At 44.7% G+C, this 21465-nt stretch overlaps 2 protein-coding genes and 1 long non-coding RNA gene across 8 annotated transcripts in view; 1 reads left to right on the top strand and 2 right to left on the bottom strand.

Annotated features, from left to right (window-relative positions):
- Positions 1 to 6298, bottom strand: part of KCNMB4 (potassium calcium-activated channel subfamily M regulatory beta subunit 4) — a 59182-nt gene extending 52884 nt beyond the window's left edge. Inside the window, exon 1 of the mRNA XM_025476598.3 lies at positions 5938 to 6298. Coding sequence (XP_025332383.1) covers positions 5938 to 6273 — 336 coding nt within the window. The 5' untranslated portion in view covers positions 6274 to 6298. The remainder of the gene's footprint in view (positions 1 to 5937) is intronic.
- Positions 1846 to 9189, top strand: LOC112677860 (uncharacterized). The gene is made up of 4 exons (XR_003147241.3): positions 1846 to 5201; positions 8039 to 8173; positions 8448 to 8844; positions 9005 to 9189. It is a non-coding gene; the product is annotated as an uncharacterized LOC112677860 (long non-coding RNA).
- Positions 9190 to 19046: 9857 nt separating this feature from the next.
- CNOT2 (CCR4-NOT transcription complex subunit 2) overlaps positions 19047 to 21465 on the bottom strand; it is a 116276-nt gene continuing 113857 nt past the window's right edge. For 5 of the 6 annotated variants that reach the window (XM_025476603.3, XM_025476607.3, XM_025476602.3 and 2 more), the window contains one exon: positions 19047 to 20213. In XM_025476603.3, the coding sequence (XP_025332388.3) occupies positions 20127 to 20213 (87 nt within the window). In that variant the 3' untranslated portion in view covers positions 19047 to 20126. The remainder of the gene's footprint in view (positions 20214 to 21465) is intronic. The other variant, XM_035721737.2, reaches the window with a different exon arrangement.

Here is a 21465-nt window from a genome sequence, read left to right as displayed (position 1 = left end):
TAAGATATTCATAGGTTCTAGGGATTAGGATGTGAATATCTTGGTGGAGGGGGTGCATTATTCTTCCTATCAGGGTTTCCCAATATCACCAAACCCATGCAGGCTGTCAAGGACTTCAACATTATTGATCGCAATTTACTCTCCTGCCTTAGCCACGGGCTCCATTCTCCACATCGGATGTTCCAACCACATGGTCCATCTGATGATTCCACAGCCTGTACCTCATGCAGCTCTACAGCTTTGCTCCTGTCATCTTCTCTTCCTTGATGTTCTTTTCAGTCCTGTCTACTTTTCCTCCCAAGATGAAAATCCTATTCATTCTCAAAATTTCATGGCAAATGTTTCATTCTCCCATGAAGCTCTTCTCCTAATCTTCCCTCCCTAGATGTTCATATCATGGCCTTTGGACTTCCTTATAGGATTTATAGGCTTTTTGATAGTTATTTGTGTTCTTTGCTAGAGAATGATCTCATTGAGGGCAGAAACACATGGATTCATCCTCCCTTGTGTGTCTGCTAGACGGATCTAAGACTAAACCCTAGCTTTTCAATCACACCCCTCCAAAACTACTCTCCTCTAGTTTTCCCATCCAGGAAAAAAATCACCTCCCTTCACCTGGTTGTGCTCAACACAGACTGTGGGGACATCTTTGACCAGTCCATCGGTGACCTTCACCAGTGCTCCCTCCTGATCTAAGCTACCATCATGATTCCCCTTCCCCATGGGACACCTTGTTTTTTATCTTGCCCCCATATCTCTCCCCTTGCACGAGTGAGCATGGGCATACACCTGGACACACACAAACACATACAAGTTCTATTCCCAACTCAGCCGCCAGAGGGATTCATTTGCATTTTTTAGAAGTTTAAGTCTGATTATAATCCAGTCCTACTTAATGTCGGACAGCTTATCACCACCCGTAGAATGGAATCCAAAGCCCTCCTCCTGTTCTGTAAGGCCTAACCTCACCTCCCACTGTTTTCCACCTTGCTTGCTATCGTCCTGCCTTATTGTCATCCTCCCGTTAGCCTAGCAGCCACTTGCCCCAGGACCTGTGCACTCGCTGCTCCCTCAGCCTCCGAAACCCACATGATTGACTCTTTTATGTCCTTGATGCCTCTGCTTTAGGTCTCTGTACAGATGTCACTTGATCGACCAGCCTATGCAGAAGGGTAGCCCTTCATTTCTTTCCCCACGGTCTGCACTCTTAATGCTGCTTGACTTTTCTTTACACACCTATCACTACACGACATGACTTTATAAATCTACATCTTGTCTGTCGCCATCTACCAAAACATAAACCTCACGAGGGCAGAGACTTTATTTCGATCTCTATTCTAGCCTCGGAACCTGCAAGCACTCCTAGCACAAAGTAGGCATTTAACAAATATTCGTTAAATTATCTTGGCTGTCGTTCTGTTTCTCACCCTGTTCTTTGATCATAAGATTCGAAGATGTGCTCCCGTTTCTGGCTCTGTTCTTTGAACCCAGGTGCTAAGCAAGTATTGGCAGACTTGAGTTTTACCTACGTACCAAAACTTATTTCATAGTCACCAGAGGAAAAACCACAGCAAGCCAGGTTTATCTTTGAGAAACAAAGATAGTAGAGAAATCCTCACGAGCCAGCTTAGCCTTTTATTACTCAGTCTTCATTTGATGGGCCTCCCGAGAGCACAAAGTATATCACACTGAACATTTATTTCAGGGATGGAGTTCAGAAATTGACCCCAGCAGACCTCACTGCCTCTGCAGGAAGTGTGGCCGAAGGGGGGGGGGGGGGGGCGGGGCACGGGGGCTTAGGGCACCCTGGCTCCTAAGGATGGGGAGGTCCCAAGAAGGTGACGGGAAGCTACAAGGGCGCAGTTAGGGACATCCAGTTTGGGAGAAAACACTCAAAGTCTAAAGTCTTCCTTCTCTTCAATGAATTTCTCTCCCTTTCACAATACTGGTTTCTTAGAAACAGATTTTTTTCCCCTTTGTGTCTAGGTTTTTCAGACCAGAGAAAGAAATTTAAAAAAAAACCCTCGAAGCAAAAATAAAACATATAGCCTCTAATCACCCACTCTCTCTTGTTGCACATACAAGAGGTAGTTTTAAAAATTCATCTTTTCTTGGCCACCCAATGTATATATTGATGCAAAAAGCAAACGAACTGTGTAAGTTCATTCCGTTTATACTAAACCAATTTTAGATGATCGTTTCTACACGAACGTTAAATGATTCTCTTCCTTCAGAATTTCCTTGAGACCCTCCTTTTACACCAGCTCCCTGTACTCAGTAGCATCAGTAACATCTTTGAACCTGAGAACACAGGTATTAATCACAATGAATCCTTTTGGTTCTTATTTCACTTTTCTTGCACAGTAGGTTTTCTAAGCCAGTGGTTTTGGACTCCGTCTACACATTGGGGTCACTTGCAGAACTTTTTTAAAAAACCAACCACCTTCAGGACTCTCCCAAGACCAAGTCCAAATCTCTGAGGGTGGGACCCAAGCACCAGAATTTCTTTTCAAAGTTCCCCCAGTGAGTCTAATGGGCAGCCAGGGTTAAGAACCAAAGCTCTCAGCCCACACAACTAACTGCAGGCCCCTCAGGAATAATGCAGTGATGGGAAGAGCAGCCACAGGAGCTGGTCCCACATTGAGATTTCACTGTGGTTAAATCCCAGAGCAGGTCCCGTTTAACCAACTGACTTGAATACTACGTCATGGGACTGGATAGATACACCGATTACCCCTGACAATATGGACGGGATCCAAAACATAAAATACGCGGAACACTTAAAGGTATTTTAAAGAGAATATTAGTCAAAGGTCACATTGATTCACATCATTCTCTTTGGTAGTCTGTGGCTTAAGAAGTCTACATTTGCAATATTCTTTTCCCTTCCCCTCCCTTTTACTAAATCGAGGCAGCAAACTCAAGGGAGGGGTAGGAGCGGGGGGCGGGAGCCCCTGTTCTTTTCTCCCTAAGAAGTGAAATCCTAAGTGGGCTCTTACGGTAGTTGGCTGCAAAGAAGAAAAAGGCGGAAGGTGATTAGGATCTGCAGCATGGAAGGGAATCGGGGGACATTGGAATGGGCAGGGAACCTAGGCCTTCGATACGTGGGTAACGTGAGGCACAGAAAAGATGAAGGCAGCCAGGAGGCACGGGAAGGGGCGACGGGTGTTGCCTAAGACGAGAGGACGGTGCACACGGTCTGCTTCTGTCCTGGACTCTGGCACCGAGCTTCGGCTGTTGAATTTTTCCATCACTGATGGCTTACAAGAATTTCCAAATGGAGCATTTAATTGTCCAAAAGCAGAAAGGTGACTGCAAAAGAACAAACCTCTGTTCTCTAAAGGCTTTAATGTAATCACAATTTGCACTGACTGGCCGGCCTAAGGAAACCTTGACTAAATGGACCGGCATGGGGTTCATCACGGTTTTTTTTTTTTTTGGTAGCATAGTTATCTTTCTCCAATTCTGTCATTTCTTGAATACTTCCTAAAATGTCATTCTGTCTGGATACTTCTTCAAAACAATTGTTGCCAGGATCTGGACTGGCACTTGAAGAAAACAGACTATTTGCAACAAAAAGAGAAAGACAAAACTGTAGCATTACATAAAGCATCATGACTGCTTCCAAGGGAGGTAAAAATCTATATCCTAATGATCCCAATTTATGTTTTTTTGCCAGGTCCTTCAAAATTGCCTGGAAATTACAAAGCAGGCTTTTTGCAGTAAATCCTAACTTCTCTATGTCTTGATTAGATATTAGCCATTTACTGGTATTTGTGTACATAATTTATTATTAGGGCCTGAATCACTATCTTTTTTTTTTCTTTTAAAAGATTTTATTTATTTACGAGAGACACAGAGAGAGGCAGAGACAGAGGCAGGGGGAGAAGCAGGCTCCTCATGGGGAGCCCGACGCAGGACTTGATCCCGGGACCAGGATCACACCCTGGGCCCAGGCAGGTGCCCAACTGCTGATCCACCAGGCGGTCCCCGAATCACTATCCTATTAGCAGTGTTTCACCAGTTACAACGATGCGTCCTAAATGACGAAGTATCAGATGATTGCTGCATCTCTATTCCTGCTTGGCACTGTGCTTTATATTAATGGTTTAACCCTGAATCAAAGTGATGTCTCTAAGATTTCTTTAGAGATTCCTGGGTTTTATCACATTGACCTATGTTTGTTTTTGAGACAGGGCTTCTTCAAGACATTGAACGTCATGCCTTGACATTGAACATCATGCCTTATCTAAATCTGTATCTCTAGGTCTACTTCTTCGATATGATCTTCGTTTCTAAGTGAAATGAATCTACATTCACTGGCAGGAGCATTTTTTAAAGATTTTATTTATTTATTCATGAGAGACACACAGAGAGAGAGGCAGAGACACAGGCAGAGGGAGAAGCAGGCTCCCTGCAGGGAGCCGGACATGGGACTCGATCCAGGGTCTCCAGGATCACGCCCCGGGCTGCAGGCGGCATTAAACCGCTGCGCCACCAGGGCTGCCCCAAAAGCATCTTTTTAAAAGAGGAGTCTTTTTTTTTTTTTTTTTTTAAGGAATTCCTTGTTTTTTTAAATTTCCCAAATCCAAGAATTTACTGTTTGTTGAGGAAACGAGACCTGGAGTCTTCCTGCAGAGAAATGACGGGTCTGTTTTAAGTTCTCCTAAAATGCTAATAGAGAAATGTTTTCTTTTGTCCATTTAACAAAGTGTTGCTGTGCACACGAGACCCATTGCCTTTTGGATGGTTTTTCTGCTTGGTCGGCAGCGGGGCGCAAAGGGCGGGAACTTTAAAGGGGAAACACACCTTGACTCAATGGTTCAGCAACTACAACACAGCAAGAGAAGGGAAAGGGAGAAAGGAAGAAGGAAGAAGGAAGGAAAGGGAAAAGGAAAGGGAAAGGGAAGAAAGAAAAGAAAGAAAAAAGAGAGAGAGGGAGAGAGGAGCGAGGCCTTCCTGCAGAAGCAGCTCTACTAACGCAGCTCAAGTAGTTCACAGGCCGAGGACGCGGCTTTTTTTAAGTGTTTTTCTCCCCCGGGACCAGTTTCCTGCGTCTCCGTCCTCGGCTCTGCATCCCTGGAGTCCTAACCAGGTTTTTCCTTTTTTCTTTCCCTTTTTTTTTTTTTTCTTTTGAGAACGATAAAAAGTTGCCAGGGAAGGAATGTTCGGTACATCGCACGGAGGCTTTTCTATTTTCAGTAAGTTTCGCTGCTCTGCGCGCAGATGGCTCCCCGGTCCCCGGCACGCGCGGCGCCGCCCGGCCCCCCGCGCCCCCCGCGCCCGCTCGCAGCTCCCCGGCCGGCACCGCCCCCCGGACCCCGGCGCCCCGCGGAGTGTTCACGTGGGTCCCCCGGGTGGGGGCGCCGGGGGTCGGGGGGGCCGCGCGGGGCCACAACCGGCCCAGCTCCGGGTGCCACCCCGCCCCCCCCCCGGGACGTCCTGGGCCAGCTCCGGGTGAGCACAGTCCCCCTGCCCCAGCCGGGCTCCGGGTGGGCACAATCCCCCATGCCCCTGCCCCGGGTCAGCACAGCCCCCTCCCACCTGCCCCCTGCCCCTGCCCCGGCTCCGAGTGGGCACAGCCCCCCCAACCCCCATGCCCCTGCCCTGGGTGAGCACAGCCGCCCCACCTGTCCCCTGCCCCGGCACCGGGTGAGCACAGTCCCCCCAACCCCCATGCCCTGCCCCGGCTCCGGGTGGGCACGGCCCCCTCCCACCTCCCCCCTGCCCTGGCTCCCGGTGAGCACAGCCCCCCCACCTGCCCCCTGCCCCGGCTCCGAGTGGGCACAGCCCCCCCAACCCCCAGGCCCTGCCCCGGCTCCGGATGAGCACGGCCCCCTCCCACCTCCCCGCTGCCCCGGCTCCAGGTGGGCACAGCCCCCCTCCCCCCCGCCCCCCCCCCCCCCCCGGCCCGCGCTCCCCGGCGGGGCGCCCTACCTTGGGGTTGGCGAGCAGCTGGTGCTCGTCGCTGTGCAGCAGCGCCCTGGAGTGGGACTCGGAGTTGTTCACGTAGACCTGCACGCAGGGGTAGAGCGCGGTGCCCCTGCAGTCGGCGCCACAGGTGAAGGTGCACTCGAAGAGCTCGCCGAGCTGCTGCACCGACAGCACCGTGCAGTTGGCCGCCGTGGCCTGCAGGTCCTGCAGCGCGGGGCTGAGCCAGCAGAAGCCGAAGATGAAGAGCGACACGACGCCCGAGATGATGAGAAACAGGCCGAGCCGGATGCTCTTGTCCTCGGCTTCCGTGTACTCGTACGCCACCCGCAGCTTCGCCATCGCCCCCCGCGCCCCCGCCCCCCGCGCCCCGCGCCGAGCGCCGCCGCCCGCGCGGGAGGAGCCGCCGCCGCCGCCGCCGCCGCCGCCGCCGCCGCCGCGACAGCAGGCCCGTGGGCGGCGAGGGCGAGCCGAGAACAAAGGGGCCGCGGCCCGCGACGCCCCCGGCGCCAGCGCCCCCCGCCCCGCCCCCGCCCCCCGCCCGCCGGCCCCGCGCCGAGCGGCCGCCGCGTCAGCGCCGCCTGCGCCCTCGGGGAGCGCCGCCCGGGCGCCTCCCGCCTCCAGCGCCCCCTGCCAGCCGCCCCCGCGCGCTCCCCGCCCCCCCCGCCCCGCGCCGCCCGCTCCCCATCGCCCGCGCGCCGCGATCCGGGCAGCCGCCCCGAGGGCAGGCGCGCCGCTCGCCCGAGCCCGGGGCTCCCCGGCCCGCAGGCGGCTCCGCCCGCCCCCCGCTCCCCGCCCCGCGCCCCGCCCCGGTGCCCCGCCCGCCCCGTCCCGCCTCGCCGCGCCCCGGGTGGCCCCGCCCCGGTGCCCCGCCCCGCCCCGCCCCGCCCGGGGGCGTCTCCCGCACGAGGGGGGAGCGCGGAGGGCGGCGGCCGCGCCGCAGGTGCCCCAGAAGCCCGCGCGTCCCTGGAGGACGGAAAGTTGAAACCGAAAACCGGGCGGACGGCGTCGCGCCCCGGAGCGGCGGGAAGCTGGGACTCCCGGCGGGGACTGGCCGGGCGGGGGGGCACCTGGGGGGCGACGGGGGGCCGGCGGGGCCGGCGGGGTCGGCGAGGGGCACGCCCCCACGCCCCTCCGCGCCCTGCGAGCGCGGCCACGGTCGGCACGGGGTCCCGGCGCCCCCCCCCGGCCGCCCCCCCCCGGCGACCCCCCTCCCTCCCCCCCGCCGCGATGGGACGGACGCGGGCGGAGCGCAGCCCAGTGGGCGCTGCACGCGGCGCGGGGCGGGGCCGAGCGAGGGCGGCGGGAGCGGGCGGGAGCGGGCGGGAGCGGGTGGGAACTCCGGCTCGGCTGGCCCAGGGCCCGGACCGAAGGGAACCTGCGGAGAGCTCGCAGCCCCGCAGGGCCCCGCCCCGGCCCCCGACGGCAGCTGCCCCCCCCCGCGCCCCGCTCGCCCCGCTCCCCCACCCCGAGCCTCGTTCCCCTTCCCCACGGCCCATTCCCCCGCGCCCCGTTCCCCCATCCCCCGACGGCAGCACCCCGCCCCCCCGACGGCAGACCCCGCCCCTCCCCCGCGCCCCGTTCCCCCATCCCCCGACGGCAGCACCCCGCCCCCCCGACGGCAGACCCCGCCCCTCCCCCGCGCCCCGTTCCCCCATCCCCCGACTGCAGCACCCCGCCCCCCCCGACGGCAGACCCCGCCCCCCCCGCGCCCCGCTCCCTGACGGCGGCACCTCGCCCGCCTCGCGCCCTGTTACCCTCCCCGCGCCCCGCTCTCCCCGCGCCCCCCCCCCGCCCCCGCGCCCCCCCCCCGCACCTGCGGCGGGGCGACAGATGCGAGCTGCCCCGGGCCTCGACGGCAGCACCCGGCGCCCCGCGCGGCCTCCCCCTGCAGCCTGCTCCCCCCCTCCGCGCCCCCCCTCCCGCACCTGGGGCGGGGCGGCAGCGGCGAGCAGGCCCCGGGGGTGCGCCGGCCTCGCCCACCCCTTCCAGGCGCTCCCCCGACCCCCTCTGTGCTCACCTCCGGCCTCCCTGCTCTCCGTGACCTTTTTTTTTGTTGTTTTCCGAATTCTCTCTCTGCAAACCGCGCTCCCGCCGTGACCTCCAGGTGGAGCGCTCTGCGCTGTGGAGTCAGGATGCTCGCCCCGCGGAGGCAGACGGTGACCCGCTCTCGCCCCGGGCGTCCCAGCGGACGTGCCCTGAGGACCGTGCAGCCCGGATTTCCGAGGTTGCTTGACTGCCCGTGAGTACCTGCCGGCCGCAGCTCTGGTACCTTCCCGTGAGGCAGCCCCTTCCTTTATGGGGTAGTGGCAGTGTTTCCAAGCAAGAAGCAAAGCAACTTTAATTACACGAAGACCCGGTTTTTTCTTGGGGGGAAAAAAACAAAAACAAAATTAAGTTACAGGGCTTAGAAAACTTCCAAATCACGAAGGCGCTTTATATCTTAATATATAAATATTAAATGTTTAATATATTTTATTTTATTTTTTTTTTAAATTTTTATTTATTCATGATAGTCACAGAGAGAGCAAGAGAGAGGCAGAGACACAGGCAGAGGGAGAAGCAGGCTCCATGCACCGGGAGCCCGACGTGGGATTCGATCCCCGGTCTCCAGGATCGCGCCCCGGGCCAAAGGCAGGCGCTAAACCGCTGCGCCACCCAGGGATCCCTGTTTAATATATTTTAATTTTCAAGCTTTGAGACAGTCGATTTCCTTCCCTAAGCATTCTTTTTGCCCCCCCTTTCTGTTGGCATAAGGACGATTGTTCGTGATTACATTCCCTGAAAGGAAAAGGTAGTTTAATAGTTGAGGCGGCCTGATGCGGAATCAGGGATCCTTGGCCAGATTCTGTGTCCCGCTGGGGGTTGTGACCACCGCTCCGGCCCGTCTGAGCCCTGGGGCGGTGTGGGCAGGTAAGGAGATGCAGTTTTGCTCCCCTGGGCCCCCCCCCCCCCCCCCCCCCCCGCCCCGAGCAACTTAACCTGGAGGCAGGCCTCTGGGAGTGCTCAGGAACCAGGGGTGCGGCACCTAAAGATAATTTAATAAAGGTAATTAATTTTTCCACGGTTCCAGAGCTCCCAAGAGTTCGGTGAGTGCACCCTCTGCCTCAAAACTGCAGCAAGATGGTCTTCAAGTATCAGAAAATTCTGTATTAATTTATCCTCAGTTCTTAAGGGCTTTTAAATCCCATTTCCCCCCTGGGGCCCTGCATTTAGTAACTCTCCTTTCTTATAATTAAAGTAGTTGAAGACACTGTTGCCATCTAGCCTTCTTCTTTAAACATGTGCTTTTCGCCCTTATTTCCTATTTTGAAATTAGCTCTGCTTCTCTTCTGAACCCTTTCATGATCTCCATGTCTTTTTTTGATTGAGAGTCAAACCTATCCAAAGAATTCCCACATTAAATAAATTTCCGTTTTATCCCTAATGGAACACAGTGTTTGTTATTATAAATTTCATTTGCTCGAGGTGGAACTGCCGTGTCCCATTCCTAAGATTTAAGAAGCCCCTCAGTTTTCTGGAAAGAGTCACCGTGGACTCTTAGGTTAGTGATAGGAACTCCTGGAATCTCAGAGATGCTAACTAAGCTCCGAAGTCACTTAGCATCCTGTTTCCTGTGGAGGGCAGAGGCAGCACAGAAATAAAAGCTAGTTCTTTCTATGCATGCTTGCCACCAATTAAATTCAGATTTAAAAAATGGTTCTGATACGCAGAACCAGACCAACTTACTTGGTGTCCATCATCATCTGCAGCAACGTTTTCAGGAGAAACATCCTAGCCAAGCCTTGATGTTCTTTCTCTGAGAAAAATAAGACCTATCTGAGCAAGAATATTTAAAACCATTGTTATTTAGAATTCGGTCTCATGATCAGTATTCTTCAGGAAGCCCTGTGACCAGTGTTGAAGTTGCAATGTACAATTTCAAATGTATATATACTTTTATTAAAAGAATTATCCAAAAAGAGTTATCATAAGGAGAGCCTTGGTATCCTAGGAATAGAGAGGAATTTAGAACATGTTGGGAAAATGTTTATACGCTGTTTTAAAAATTGGTGTATTGTCAAGTTTTTCAACAACAAACTGCTACTGTACATTTGAATTAAGTCCATAGGAGAGAAAATTAATATTATATCATCACCTTTCCTCATTAAATTTCACCTTCCGGGCAGCCCGGGTGGCTCAGCGGTTTAGCGCCGCCTTCATGATCCTGGAGACTCGGGATCGAGTCCCACGTCGGGCTCCTGCTTCTCCCTCTGTCTGTGTCTCTGCCTCTCTCTGTCTCTCTCATGAATAAATAAATAAATCTTTAAAAATAAAATTCACTTTCTGACTAGGTTTTAGATGTTTGTAAACCAGAATAATTAGATAAGAATAAACATGAATGAAAGCATGAGTGACACAACAAAGAAAATATAGGAAATGTTATATTTTCATTCAGTTTACACCATTGACAGTTTTATTGTCATAGAAAACTGTTTCCACGTTTAGTCTTGACTTAAAATGTTTACAGTCGAACCAAATCATTTCCGGCTTGCTGATATCAGAAAACTTTCTTGCCATGCTTCATGGTGAATGTTACATAGTTGTCTCAGAATTTTAAATCCAAAAATATTTCCTGGGTAGCCACTTTGTTTTTCCATTTGTTTTCCCTGTCCATAAATTTTACCCAGTGTAGTGAGCATATAATTCTTACGGAGAACACTATTTCTATACTTGGATTAAAACACGAAGGGATCTTAAATATCACCTAATTCAACATTAAGCAGGAAAGGAAGCTCTCAAAGACTGCATTTTGTTTGGACTTGTAAAGAATGATTACTAAAGATATATTTTTAGGTTCAGATTTGTTTGCATGTAGCCTTTATATGTGCAGCTGAGAAAGGGAAGCAAAAACCACAATCACTTCATATTAGTAAATTCATAATATGGTAGTGGAAGTGTGGCTAGAGCTCCTAACTTCTTACCACCTGTTATCTTTCGTGTTAATAGAAGTGAACTTCTATGGGAGATCATATATACACATAGGCAGTTAAAAGGGAAATCAGCTTTGGTTTGGAAAGCAAGAAGGTGAAAGGTTTGGGTCCCCAAATTTAATACTAGATTATTTGACATAAATAATTGATGTTCTTACATTGCTTCCTCCTCCTCACGTGAAAGGGTTGGATTGGTTGGATTAGATTTTTTTTTTTTCCTTAAGATTCATTTATTTTAGAGAGAACTGGTGGGCGGGGAGGCAATGATGGAAGGGTCAGAGGGAGACAGTCCCAAGCCAACTGCACACTGAACATGGAGCCTGATGCGGGGCTCGATTTCACAACGCTGGGATCATGACCTAAGCAAAACCAAGAGTTGGATGCTTAACCGATTGTGCCACCCAGGCACCCCTGGACTAGAAGATTCTTGATTCTATGATTTTTATTCCAAATTGACTTGCTCCAAAATATGGAGAGTACTTCCAACCCCAGTGGCTGAGACAGTATTTGTCTTTAGAAAGATTGGCTGACATACTGAGCACCTGATGTGAACAAATGCCCTAATTTAATCTTCATCATGAAGATGAAGAGGGAACAAGAGATTAAGCAAAGCTACACACATATTGACGGTGCCAGATTTAAAGGCCCATTTTCTGCTATACGGTATCATCTCTAAGAAATGTCTGTATTTAGTAAAAAAAAAAAAAAAAAGAAGTGTAGGTCATACAACTGGATTTAAGATGTGCACACTTAACATTCAAGTAGAGTTAGGCTTGGTCAAAACCTCTACAGTTAAACCTGTGAAGGGGGACGTGGGTGTAGTGACTTAACCAGTTCCTCCAGTTTTATTCTGAATCAGTTGTGTGGAAAATAACTCTTTTTTAGATGCATAGCAAATGTAAGTAGTACGGTTTTAAATGGAAAAGATTAAGTGTAATATTTAAGTTTCAGATAAGCTTGTTAGAAATTCAGGCTTGAACAAAGTAGTTGTAAACACAGTGAACTGTTTTTTTGTTTTTTTAAAGATTTTACTTGTTTATTCAGGAGAGACACAGAGACACAGGCAGAGGGAGAAGCAGGCTCCCTGCGAGGAGCCTGATGTGGGAGCCGGTCCCAGGATCCCGGGGTCACCACCTGAGCCAAAGGCAGGTGCTCTACTGCTGAGCCCCCCAGGCGCCCCACAACTGGATGTTAAAACAAGTAATAGTTACCTTGTAGAAGAGCCTATCCTCCTCTTACTGCAGGAAATTGCCTAACATTTCTACTAGTTTTCTTGCCTTTGTTTGGACATTTCCAGCGATGAAGAAGTCATTCACTCCTAAGGCTGGCCAATTGGAATTTGGAGCTTTAAAACAATGCGGATAATGCTTTCTTGTAAATTGAACTCTGCCTTGCCATCCTGTCCATGTAAAGGTTTTTAATTTGCCCTGTGGTGTTACGTAGGATAAGGATAATCTGCTTTACAAAAAATTCCACTTCAGGGGCACCTGGCTGGCTCCTTCCGCCGAGCAGACAACTCTTGAGCTCAGTCCTGAATTCAGGCCCCACGTGGGGTAGAGCTTACTTAAAAGAACGAGGACAAAACAAGTGATTCCTCTTCAGCTGTGGAAGAGGACTCTCCTGTACCTTCATATGCTAATCTTCAATTTCTTCAGTATTCCCCTTTTGATAATGGCTTAGAAAGCTAAGGTCATATTCTTACCCCAAAATGTTAAAAAAAAAAAAAAATAATTCAAAGTTGGAAAGGATACCCAGTTTCAATATTTTCTAAAACAAGAGGCTACACCTTTTCCACGCTATCCAACCGACAAACACTTCTAGGATGATGGATCGTTATTCATTAATTAACAATGTCATTGCCAATGCCAGAGAGAAGCCAGAAAAATGATTTTGGCTCAACTAGAATTTGGATTCCAAATAGTGATGTGCAAGTCAACTAATACTCAAATATTAAATCATTTGGAGTGAAATGAAAAAAAAATTATATGGGACTTTAGATTAAAAAAGGAAATCTAGAAATAACTTTTTGAGCATAGTAACATATGGCTTGCATTTTAAAAACAGGTGTATTTTCATTCAACTTGTTTTATATTTGAAAGATATTAACCATTTGAATAAATTAAAACATTTAAAATAAAAAAATATGTCTGACTCTCTTAAGAGAGGAAATATTTAACAGCTCACATTTTAAGGCAGCCCAGTTTTGGGGTGCCTGACTGGCTCCGTCAGTAGAGCATGTAGCCCTTGATCTTGGGGTTGTGAGTTTGAGTCCCACATTGGGTGTAGGGATTACTTAAAAATAAAATTTTTAAAAATGAGACAGCCCAGTTTTCATGCAACTGCTACATATGATAATTAAAACTACATCTTAAAATAAATGTTCAGTATGTAACAGATTTAAAGGTAGCTTCCAAACATTCTGGCTGCCCCAAATCTTTATTTTTATACAAAAGATGAAACTATTTATGGCATTCCCACATGTAATTTCTTCTCATTGAGCTGTATCTTTTTGAAGAATAATCAGTGTTTACTCTTTAAAATATTTTTTTCCCATTATAAATGAGTATCAATAGGCCTGGCCCCAAGAAGAATCAAGCAGAATCAGCCATTTGCTGACATCATAGCACCCTTGAAATTTCGTACATTTCTTCCAAAATGTTTGGAGGAACCTCATGTATCACAACTAAAATTACTTTCAGTATATACTGGAAAATAGATTTGGCTTGGAAGAAAAACATCACTTCTTCAAAGTTTCAAAAATTATGTGGCCAAAATATTACTTAGGCAAATACAAACACAAATAACTGGAATATTACTTTTCAGGACAGGCTGATGAAAATTAGAGCTAATTCAGTGAAAAATTCTGGCTTCCTTACCGGATATTCTCTACTGTTGTTTGAAGGAACTACCACTTCTGGCATAAATAGGGCCGGTTTTATTTCACCTTCTCTAACAAAATGTCCTAACATATTTATAGTGTAGTAGATGCCTTGGAAATGAAAACTTCAATCACATGATGAATGAAAAATTAGTTTTGCTATATAGAAGTAGTCTTAGGGGCACCTCTCTGACTCGGTCTGTAGAGCATGTGATTCTTGGTCTTGGAGTTGTGAGTTCAAGCCCCATGTTGGGGGTAAAGATTATTTATACACAAATTTTTTTTTAAAGGTGGTCTTATTAGCTAAACTCTTTTAGCACATGTCATTTGGCGAGCATAAGATATGAGACTATGCAATTTGGGTCTTCAGCAGCAATAGGAAATTATTACAATGAAGAAGACTGAATTTTATGACCTTTTCAAGTCATTTAAGTGACTGGGGGAAAACTGTACGGCAAACACCTGGAAATGACAAGGTTTTAAACTGGATACTGAATTCTTACAATAAAGAAATAGATGATCAAATTTTTGTCAGGTCCTAGTATTTATACAACAGGATGACTGGACTAAAGAAAAAACTTTCAGTTGATGGACATAGAATTGATAATGCACAAAGCTGCCCTTGGCAGTTTTTATGCGCACAAACTGAAGTGGAAACCTAAGGTCTGGCAAAATGTCCCCAGGAAATAGCAGAGGCTTAAAACTTGCTTTTTTCATACTCAGGAAATGGATTTACTTTCCTTGTATTCTGCTTAAGTACTAACTGTAGTACTGTGGTCTCTGCACCGGGACATTGGACGATACGGGAAAAGGTAAATGAGTGCCCCCTGACACACAGGAGTGCATTATCCCAGTGTTAACTTAGTTGGATTTCACCTGAACTTTAAGATTTTATTCTAGTTAGTACTTGCACAGTAGGCAAAGTATAGGTTAAGTGTAAATTGTAGTTCACTAACTTCAGAAATGACCTGTATTTACTAGAGTACAATGTATTCCTGGCCTCTCTCTAGACAGGTCAGAAAATATGAGGCCTAAAATTGTTATTTTTTAACATGGTCCTCAGGTGATTCTTATGCACATTAAGAATTACCTAACTATAGGATTACCTTGGACTCTGGTGAGCTCCTGCAGCTGTCTCCATCCAAACTGAGATTTTTATACATCAAATTTAATGATGTTACACAAGGAATTCAATTACTCCTTAATCTATTTTTTGTGAGGACTACTGTAGCAGAAAACAGGAGATTGAACACTAATGCAATGTATAATTTCAGGCTAAACATTTACCTTGAAACTTAATAAAAACTGGTCTCTTCCCTCCTTTTAATGTCGCACTAGAATACATAAATCTGAATATACACAATTTACTATTTGTTGTGCTTTACTAAGTTTCATATTCTTACTCCTACTAAAGTAAAAAAACAAAGTTGAATAAAGTTGCCTTCTGTCATTCTTATTTAAACCTCTCCAAAGACACAGAGAGTAATTATAAGTAAGCCTTATCCATGACTCACAGAAGACCATATTCTAGGCTAGGTCAGCGCTTCTAAGTATTTAGGATTTAAGTACTCTAAGCATTTAATTTTTCAGCCCTGAGAACATCATCCTATTCCTTAACTTCAAACCAAAAAGGGTATCTACATCTTAAAGAGTTGAAGAGGCCTAGAAGGTATCAAATCCAACTTTCTACTCAAAAAGGCAGTCCTTTCAATAGCAATTGATAGTCATCCAGTTTCTGCTGGAACGTTTTTGTTGATGGAACCCTCACTCATGTAACAGCACTGTGGGACTGACTGCACCTTGATATACAGAACCAAAATGTGTCTCATCCAACTTCCACCTGCTGGCTTGATACTTGCCGGCCTTCCTATATTTGAAGACCGTGGTCATGTCTCCCTTTATTGGTCCATTAATCTTCTCTTCTCCGAGGTCTAGATCTCATCAACTATAAGATGTACATTCTTTCCATGCATGACATCTTTCAAACTGGTATGCATTTTCGTAATTCATGGTTTATCAGTTTAATCGAGCTGTTTTCTTCCTCAGTGGTACATGTAGGTTGTACCTAATGGCTGGCAGTTAGGTTTGCTAAAATACTCATTATCCCACTTGAACATTGTCAATTAACAGGAACATTCGAGGTAATCCAGTTCAACTCCTTACCTTATGCACTGTCCGGGTCCGTCTCTCCTTAGTTATGTTCTGAGGTTGAATCTAATGCATTAGAAAGCAACTCCTTTCAAATCTTAATTACCTCAGTTTTAAAACAGCACTGAAATCTTTTTCTGTTTGGTACTAGTTGTTCTTCAGACCCGCAAATGAATCTTTCACAACTCTCGATTTTGATACCCTAGACAGATACCGTATTTCTAGTTTATTCTCTTTTAATGCTAATCTTTCTGACTTCCGGGTTTGGGACGGCAGGGGTGGGGTGGGGTGGGGTGTGTATTTTAAATGTAATGTAAGATGAGGATACTAAAACCTACCTTATAATGCTATGCTAAAGACAGGACACAATGATGCATGTAAAACACTTGGTATAGCTTGGCAGCTAGCAGGCACGCTAAACCCTTTTCTTCTGCCTTCCCCAGTCAGGGCAGCTCTTGAAATACAGGAGACTTCCTACCTTGTTCTGAGCACTATACTTTTAATGTAGCAGAAAATTTTATCAGTATTTTGGGCAATAGTTACAATTTGCATTGATCTACATTATGAGCCACTCTTAAGACATGTTACATTCCACCATCCTTTATTCTTTTAGTAACCAAAGTGGTAAAGCAATGATCTGGACTCGGTGTATCCTATTTGATGCAACTCAACACACAAAATTACTGGGTTAGATTTACATCCCAATTTTGACGTGCCCCGTTTATTCGCTTCATCTCCTAGATCTGTCATGTATTCACGATATGATCCAATTCACTGCCCATGCTAATGGCAAATAAAGAGCTTTCTGATGTGCCGTTAGGACCTAGCTTTTAAAAAGACATTGAGATAAGAGTCTGGCTTTATCCACAGACTGTCTTAATGGAATCAATTAGCAGGTATTCCTAGGTCTTCTTTTTAGCTACACAAACTATGGTTAAGGGAACATTAAATATGGACATCCCTTTTCTGCCCGGGCACATTTAGGTTTTTAATAATCTGCAAAATTGATGCTCGTAAGCAAATTTGAAGTTAAATGTGCCCTTCTTTGCAGGTGCGCTCAGATGCTCTGTATTTTACAAGCACTGGGTGTAACAGAATGGAAGATCTGTTTTTTGAATGACGGATTCAGAGGAAGGATCAACTAGGGAAAGGGTAGAGTGGGAAAAAATTTGACAGTTTTGAAAGTTAATTGAAAATGCTTTAAAAAGAATTTTGAAAATGAAATTACAGCAAAAAAATTGTAAATTATTTCAAAGCCCAATGCTTTAATTTGTACATTTTATTTTCAAATTGAAATGTCAATTTATACCATTCAGTCAACATGTATTTATTAAGCACCTACGGTGTACCAAGTTCAGTGGCAAAAAGGAAAAGACCAGTTAAGTGGTTGGCTTTATATTATACTGTAAGAATTCAAATAAACTTCTCAGTTCTTAAAATTTTTTATATCTAAGGAAAACTTTGTGCAGTGAAAAAAAATCCCTGAAGATGGAGATTTATCATATAAATTATAGTATCACCACAAGAAGCATAGAATATATATTTGAAACTGGGTGAAAGGACTTTCTTTTGTAACTAAATAACTTTTTACTCCCAGAGCCAATTATAGTATAATCACAAAAATTACTTAACAACGTACACATCTATGTCACTAGTTATATAGGGAAAATTTAACAGAATTAAACTTAAGAGAGAAAATGTGAAATATTAGTTCAGGTCAACTTCTGTACATGTATAACCACAAGTTATAAAACCAAAGAATATAACAGTGTGTTATATTAAAGAGTTTAATATAGTACTTTAAAGATTTCAAATAGACTTTTAAAACTTGGATTTGAAGTCAAGAGCATGGTAATTTCGGATATTAACAAGTTATAAAAAACTGGTTTACATGCAAGAGTTTTCTCATTTTGATGATTCAGGGTAAAAAGAACTTAGAAACTGCAAGAGTGTGCACTTAAAACTTTCTAAGTGGCCATTAAACAAACAACTAGAGTCAAGACAACAAACCACCTCATAGGAACGCTCTTGGGTTTTTTTGAGTCATTCACAAAAGTACCAATCATGATCATGGTGACACTTTATACTGTTATGTTTGTATTCATAAAAATAAAGATCTCTTCCCTTTTCTTTTTAACTGTTTGATGGTTTTGTAGGAAAAGTTACACTTTACAAAGTCAATTATTGTGAAAAACTGTAATGCTTTTTTTTTTTTTTTTTTAAAGAAATCAATGTCTAGGATTTGATTCTGGTTTGTGTCAAATATGTGAGAAGGTTTTGTGCACAACAGTTATTAAAACTACAATTATATAAGTGCCATCTTTCTTATAGAGGAGATGCTTTGGTTTAAATCTGAAAGGTTAAAAAAATCCTGATATTTTTATGTCAGTTTCTCCATTATCTCAAAATACATAGAAAAAGGTAAATCTTAAAGTTATTTCATATTCCTGATACACAAACACAGCAATGTCATACATGTTTCATTTTCAAACATGATTTGGTAAATGTCAACAAACTTTCACTCTCCATAGAAAAATAGGTTAAAAATGAAAATTTAGAAAATCAAAACTCACTGCCTTTTTTACTATCTCTAGTGTTTGTAGCTTCAGTCTTTAGACATTTTTAAATACAGTATTTGCCATTAGATGAAAAAGTATCCATCAACTTGTAAATGTGAAATATCCAGGCCAGCAAACCGGAGGTAAAGTCTACCCTCATCCCTGTTTTTGGCTTACCTTAACTTGCGTATTACTTCTTAAAGATAAATCCCAAAGGTTTATCAAGTTTTGTCTCATAAATTTCTCACAAACGTATTTTGACTGGGTTCCATGAGTGTTCAGGAAGTTTTATTTCTAATGCAGCCATAATTATTAAAAATTAATTTCTCTTTTGACTCAGTTAATAACTAAAAATACATCTCCATTTTTAATCTACAAGTAAAATGATGTATGGTTCCATCAAACTACTTGTCAAAAGCTGAAAAAAAAGACTAAGTTTTAAATTGTATAATCACACCATTTCATTTAGATGCTTTGTAAAACTTGAAGGTCTTAGGGGGTCTATTTTTCATGTTGCAGAAATAATTTCACAATTTCAAATCAAAGTCAACACTGCAGTGAGGAGAGCTTTTCTACTTTATTACAAAGAGAAGAAGCCTTTATGTGGTCAGAAAATACAAGATTGATCTTTTTTTTTTCTCTTCCTATGAAACGCTGCTGTTCAAACAGCCAGAGTGAATTGTCTCAGTTCACTTCTTTAAGTCCCATCACATTCACTTGGGTATGGATGTCCTTGGCTGCTGAAAATCTGGCCCTTTAGTGCACAGGGCGACAAAGTCCCCTGACCAGCAGTTCCAGAATGTCCCATTTTCATATATTGCATCCATGCACACCTCCTAAAAATGAGGTACAGCAGGGCAAACATTTTCCAAAATAGATGTCATATATATAATATATACACATTCGTACATACATACCTTTATTCATGTGATGTCCAAAAATTTAAAAAAAATGTACACATTTATTACAAAATCGTAACAAAGACTGGACAGTGTTTTGCTCATTCTGGAAAGATGAAGCTCAGTAATAACACAACCCTGGAAACCATCCAGAGATTGTGGCAATATCTTTCTTCTAAACAGTCAGATATTCTTGCGTTAAGCTTGGCGAAACTGCCTTTCAAAAACAGAAGGGGAAGTAAAATGAAGGAAGCAGACCTTGCTCATCTTTCCAAATGAAATACGAGAAGGATCTTCACATAAAAATGCACAAACATTTGTTATTTTATTACCAATAGTGCTACAATGAACAATGCAAATTTTGCGGTCTAATTCTGTTGAGTCTTTTGTGGGTTTTCTTTTTTACATTTTAGAAACTAAATGGTAAACTTCTGTCAGTGTACTTGCTTGTCTTTACAGACCCAAGTCTGTCTGCTGGCAAAAAAAAGAAAATAAATGAAAAAAATTCAGACCCTGCTTGAACTAGAGAAAAACAAATTACAAATTTAGTTGTTGGGCAGCACATAATTAGTAAGGCAGGACCTCAAATGGTGACCCTTTGCATAAGCCAATTGCCAGATCCTCAAGGAATTAAAACCAGGGTGCCTGAGCCACATCAGTTCTGCAGTTATGTTGAGTATTGTGCTGAGACAGCCATACCCCAAGAAAAGGGAAGTCTTTTTTTTTTTTTTTTTTTTTTTTAGAAGGCTTGCTGAGCAGGGTTGTAGTTGAAGGTGGATGGCAGGTGAGGCCGTTCTTCTAATTTGTCGTATTCCAGATGAAACTCCTATAAAACCAAATTTAAGAATTTAGATGATTTCCTCTCCCTCTGATCTCAAATTTTTGTCAAAACATATTTTACTAGATGAACAAAATACCTACATGTAGGAGAATGAACACAAACACAGATGCACCAACTTCTTTCCCTCTAACTAAAATACAGCTTGAAGAAAAGTTATGTGCTGTAGCTTCTAGCTAATAAATGCAAAAATACAGATTTTCTGTGTAAAAGACTACTCATGAACATCTACTTTATAACCATTGAAACTAGGCACTTTTTTGCTCAAAAGTTAAAGTCTGAGCAGCAATTACTATATTGTTAATAAAAAGCACTGTAATAAAAATTACAGGATACTTAAAAGCCAACCTTCAATGACATAAAAAAATAAATTCCTTTTCCCCAAAATAGTTTTTCCAATTTGTAATTATTACACCTACTTTTTAAAAATAAAGCAAACATATAAGACTATGCTAACCTTATTAAATCTGGAGAATACAATGAACTCCCATATCTCCAGACTTCCCAATCTACAACACTGAAAAGATATAACTGCCACTCAAAATAGACAGATGTGCTGTTAAGCACATCTGAACACTATACAACTCATTTTAATTAAACTTTCAAAATACATGAACTTCATAAGAGTTTTAAAACTTAAGAACGGTGAAGTAATTTCTTCATGATGAAACTTAAGATCATGAGAGATGCAGAAGATAATTCTGCATTTTAAAGAAACAAAAAACTGGGACGCCTGGGGTGGCTCAGTGGTTGAGCGTCTGCCTTTGGCTCAGGGCATGACTCCGGGGGTCCCGGGATTGAGTCCCACATCAGGCTCCCTGCATGGAGCCTGCTTCTCCCTCTGCCTGGGTCTCTGCCTCTGTGTCTCTCATGCAGAAATAAATAAAATCTTAAAAAAAAAAAAAAAGGAAACAAAGAACATACCTTTGCAAATCCAAAAAGCAAGAGGTTCTAAAATCACTAATTCTATAATTTGAATTCAATTATAGTACAAACTAAATCAATCCCGTTTAAAAATTTATGAACCTCAATATATACTATGTATTTTAAAAAGCCAACCAGTAGTTAGCACTATGGGCTAACATACTTTGCCATGTCTATCTTGTTTCAAATGGATTCTAAAATGGATAGTCGTCACCCCCCACCCCCCAAAAATTAAAATGGATAGTCCCAGTATTAAAGTAAAATGAAAACTTAAGAAAAAAAAAAAAAAAAACTTAGGTCATAATGATTAAATTTT

The sequence above is a fragment of the Canis lupus genome, chromosome 10 (genome assembly GCF_003254725.2).
Source record: "Canis lupus dingo isolate Sandy chromosome 10, ASM325472v2, whole genome shotgun sequence".
Classification (NCBI taxonomy): Eukaryota; Metazoa; Chordata; class Mammalia; order Carnivora; family Canidae; genus Canis; species Canis lupus.
This window is presented reverse-complemented; position numbering and strand designations above follow the sequence as displayed.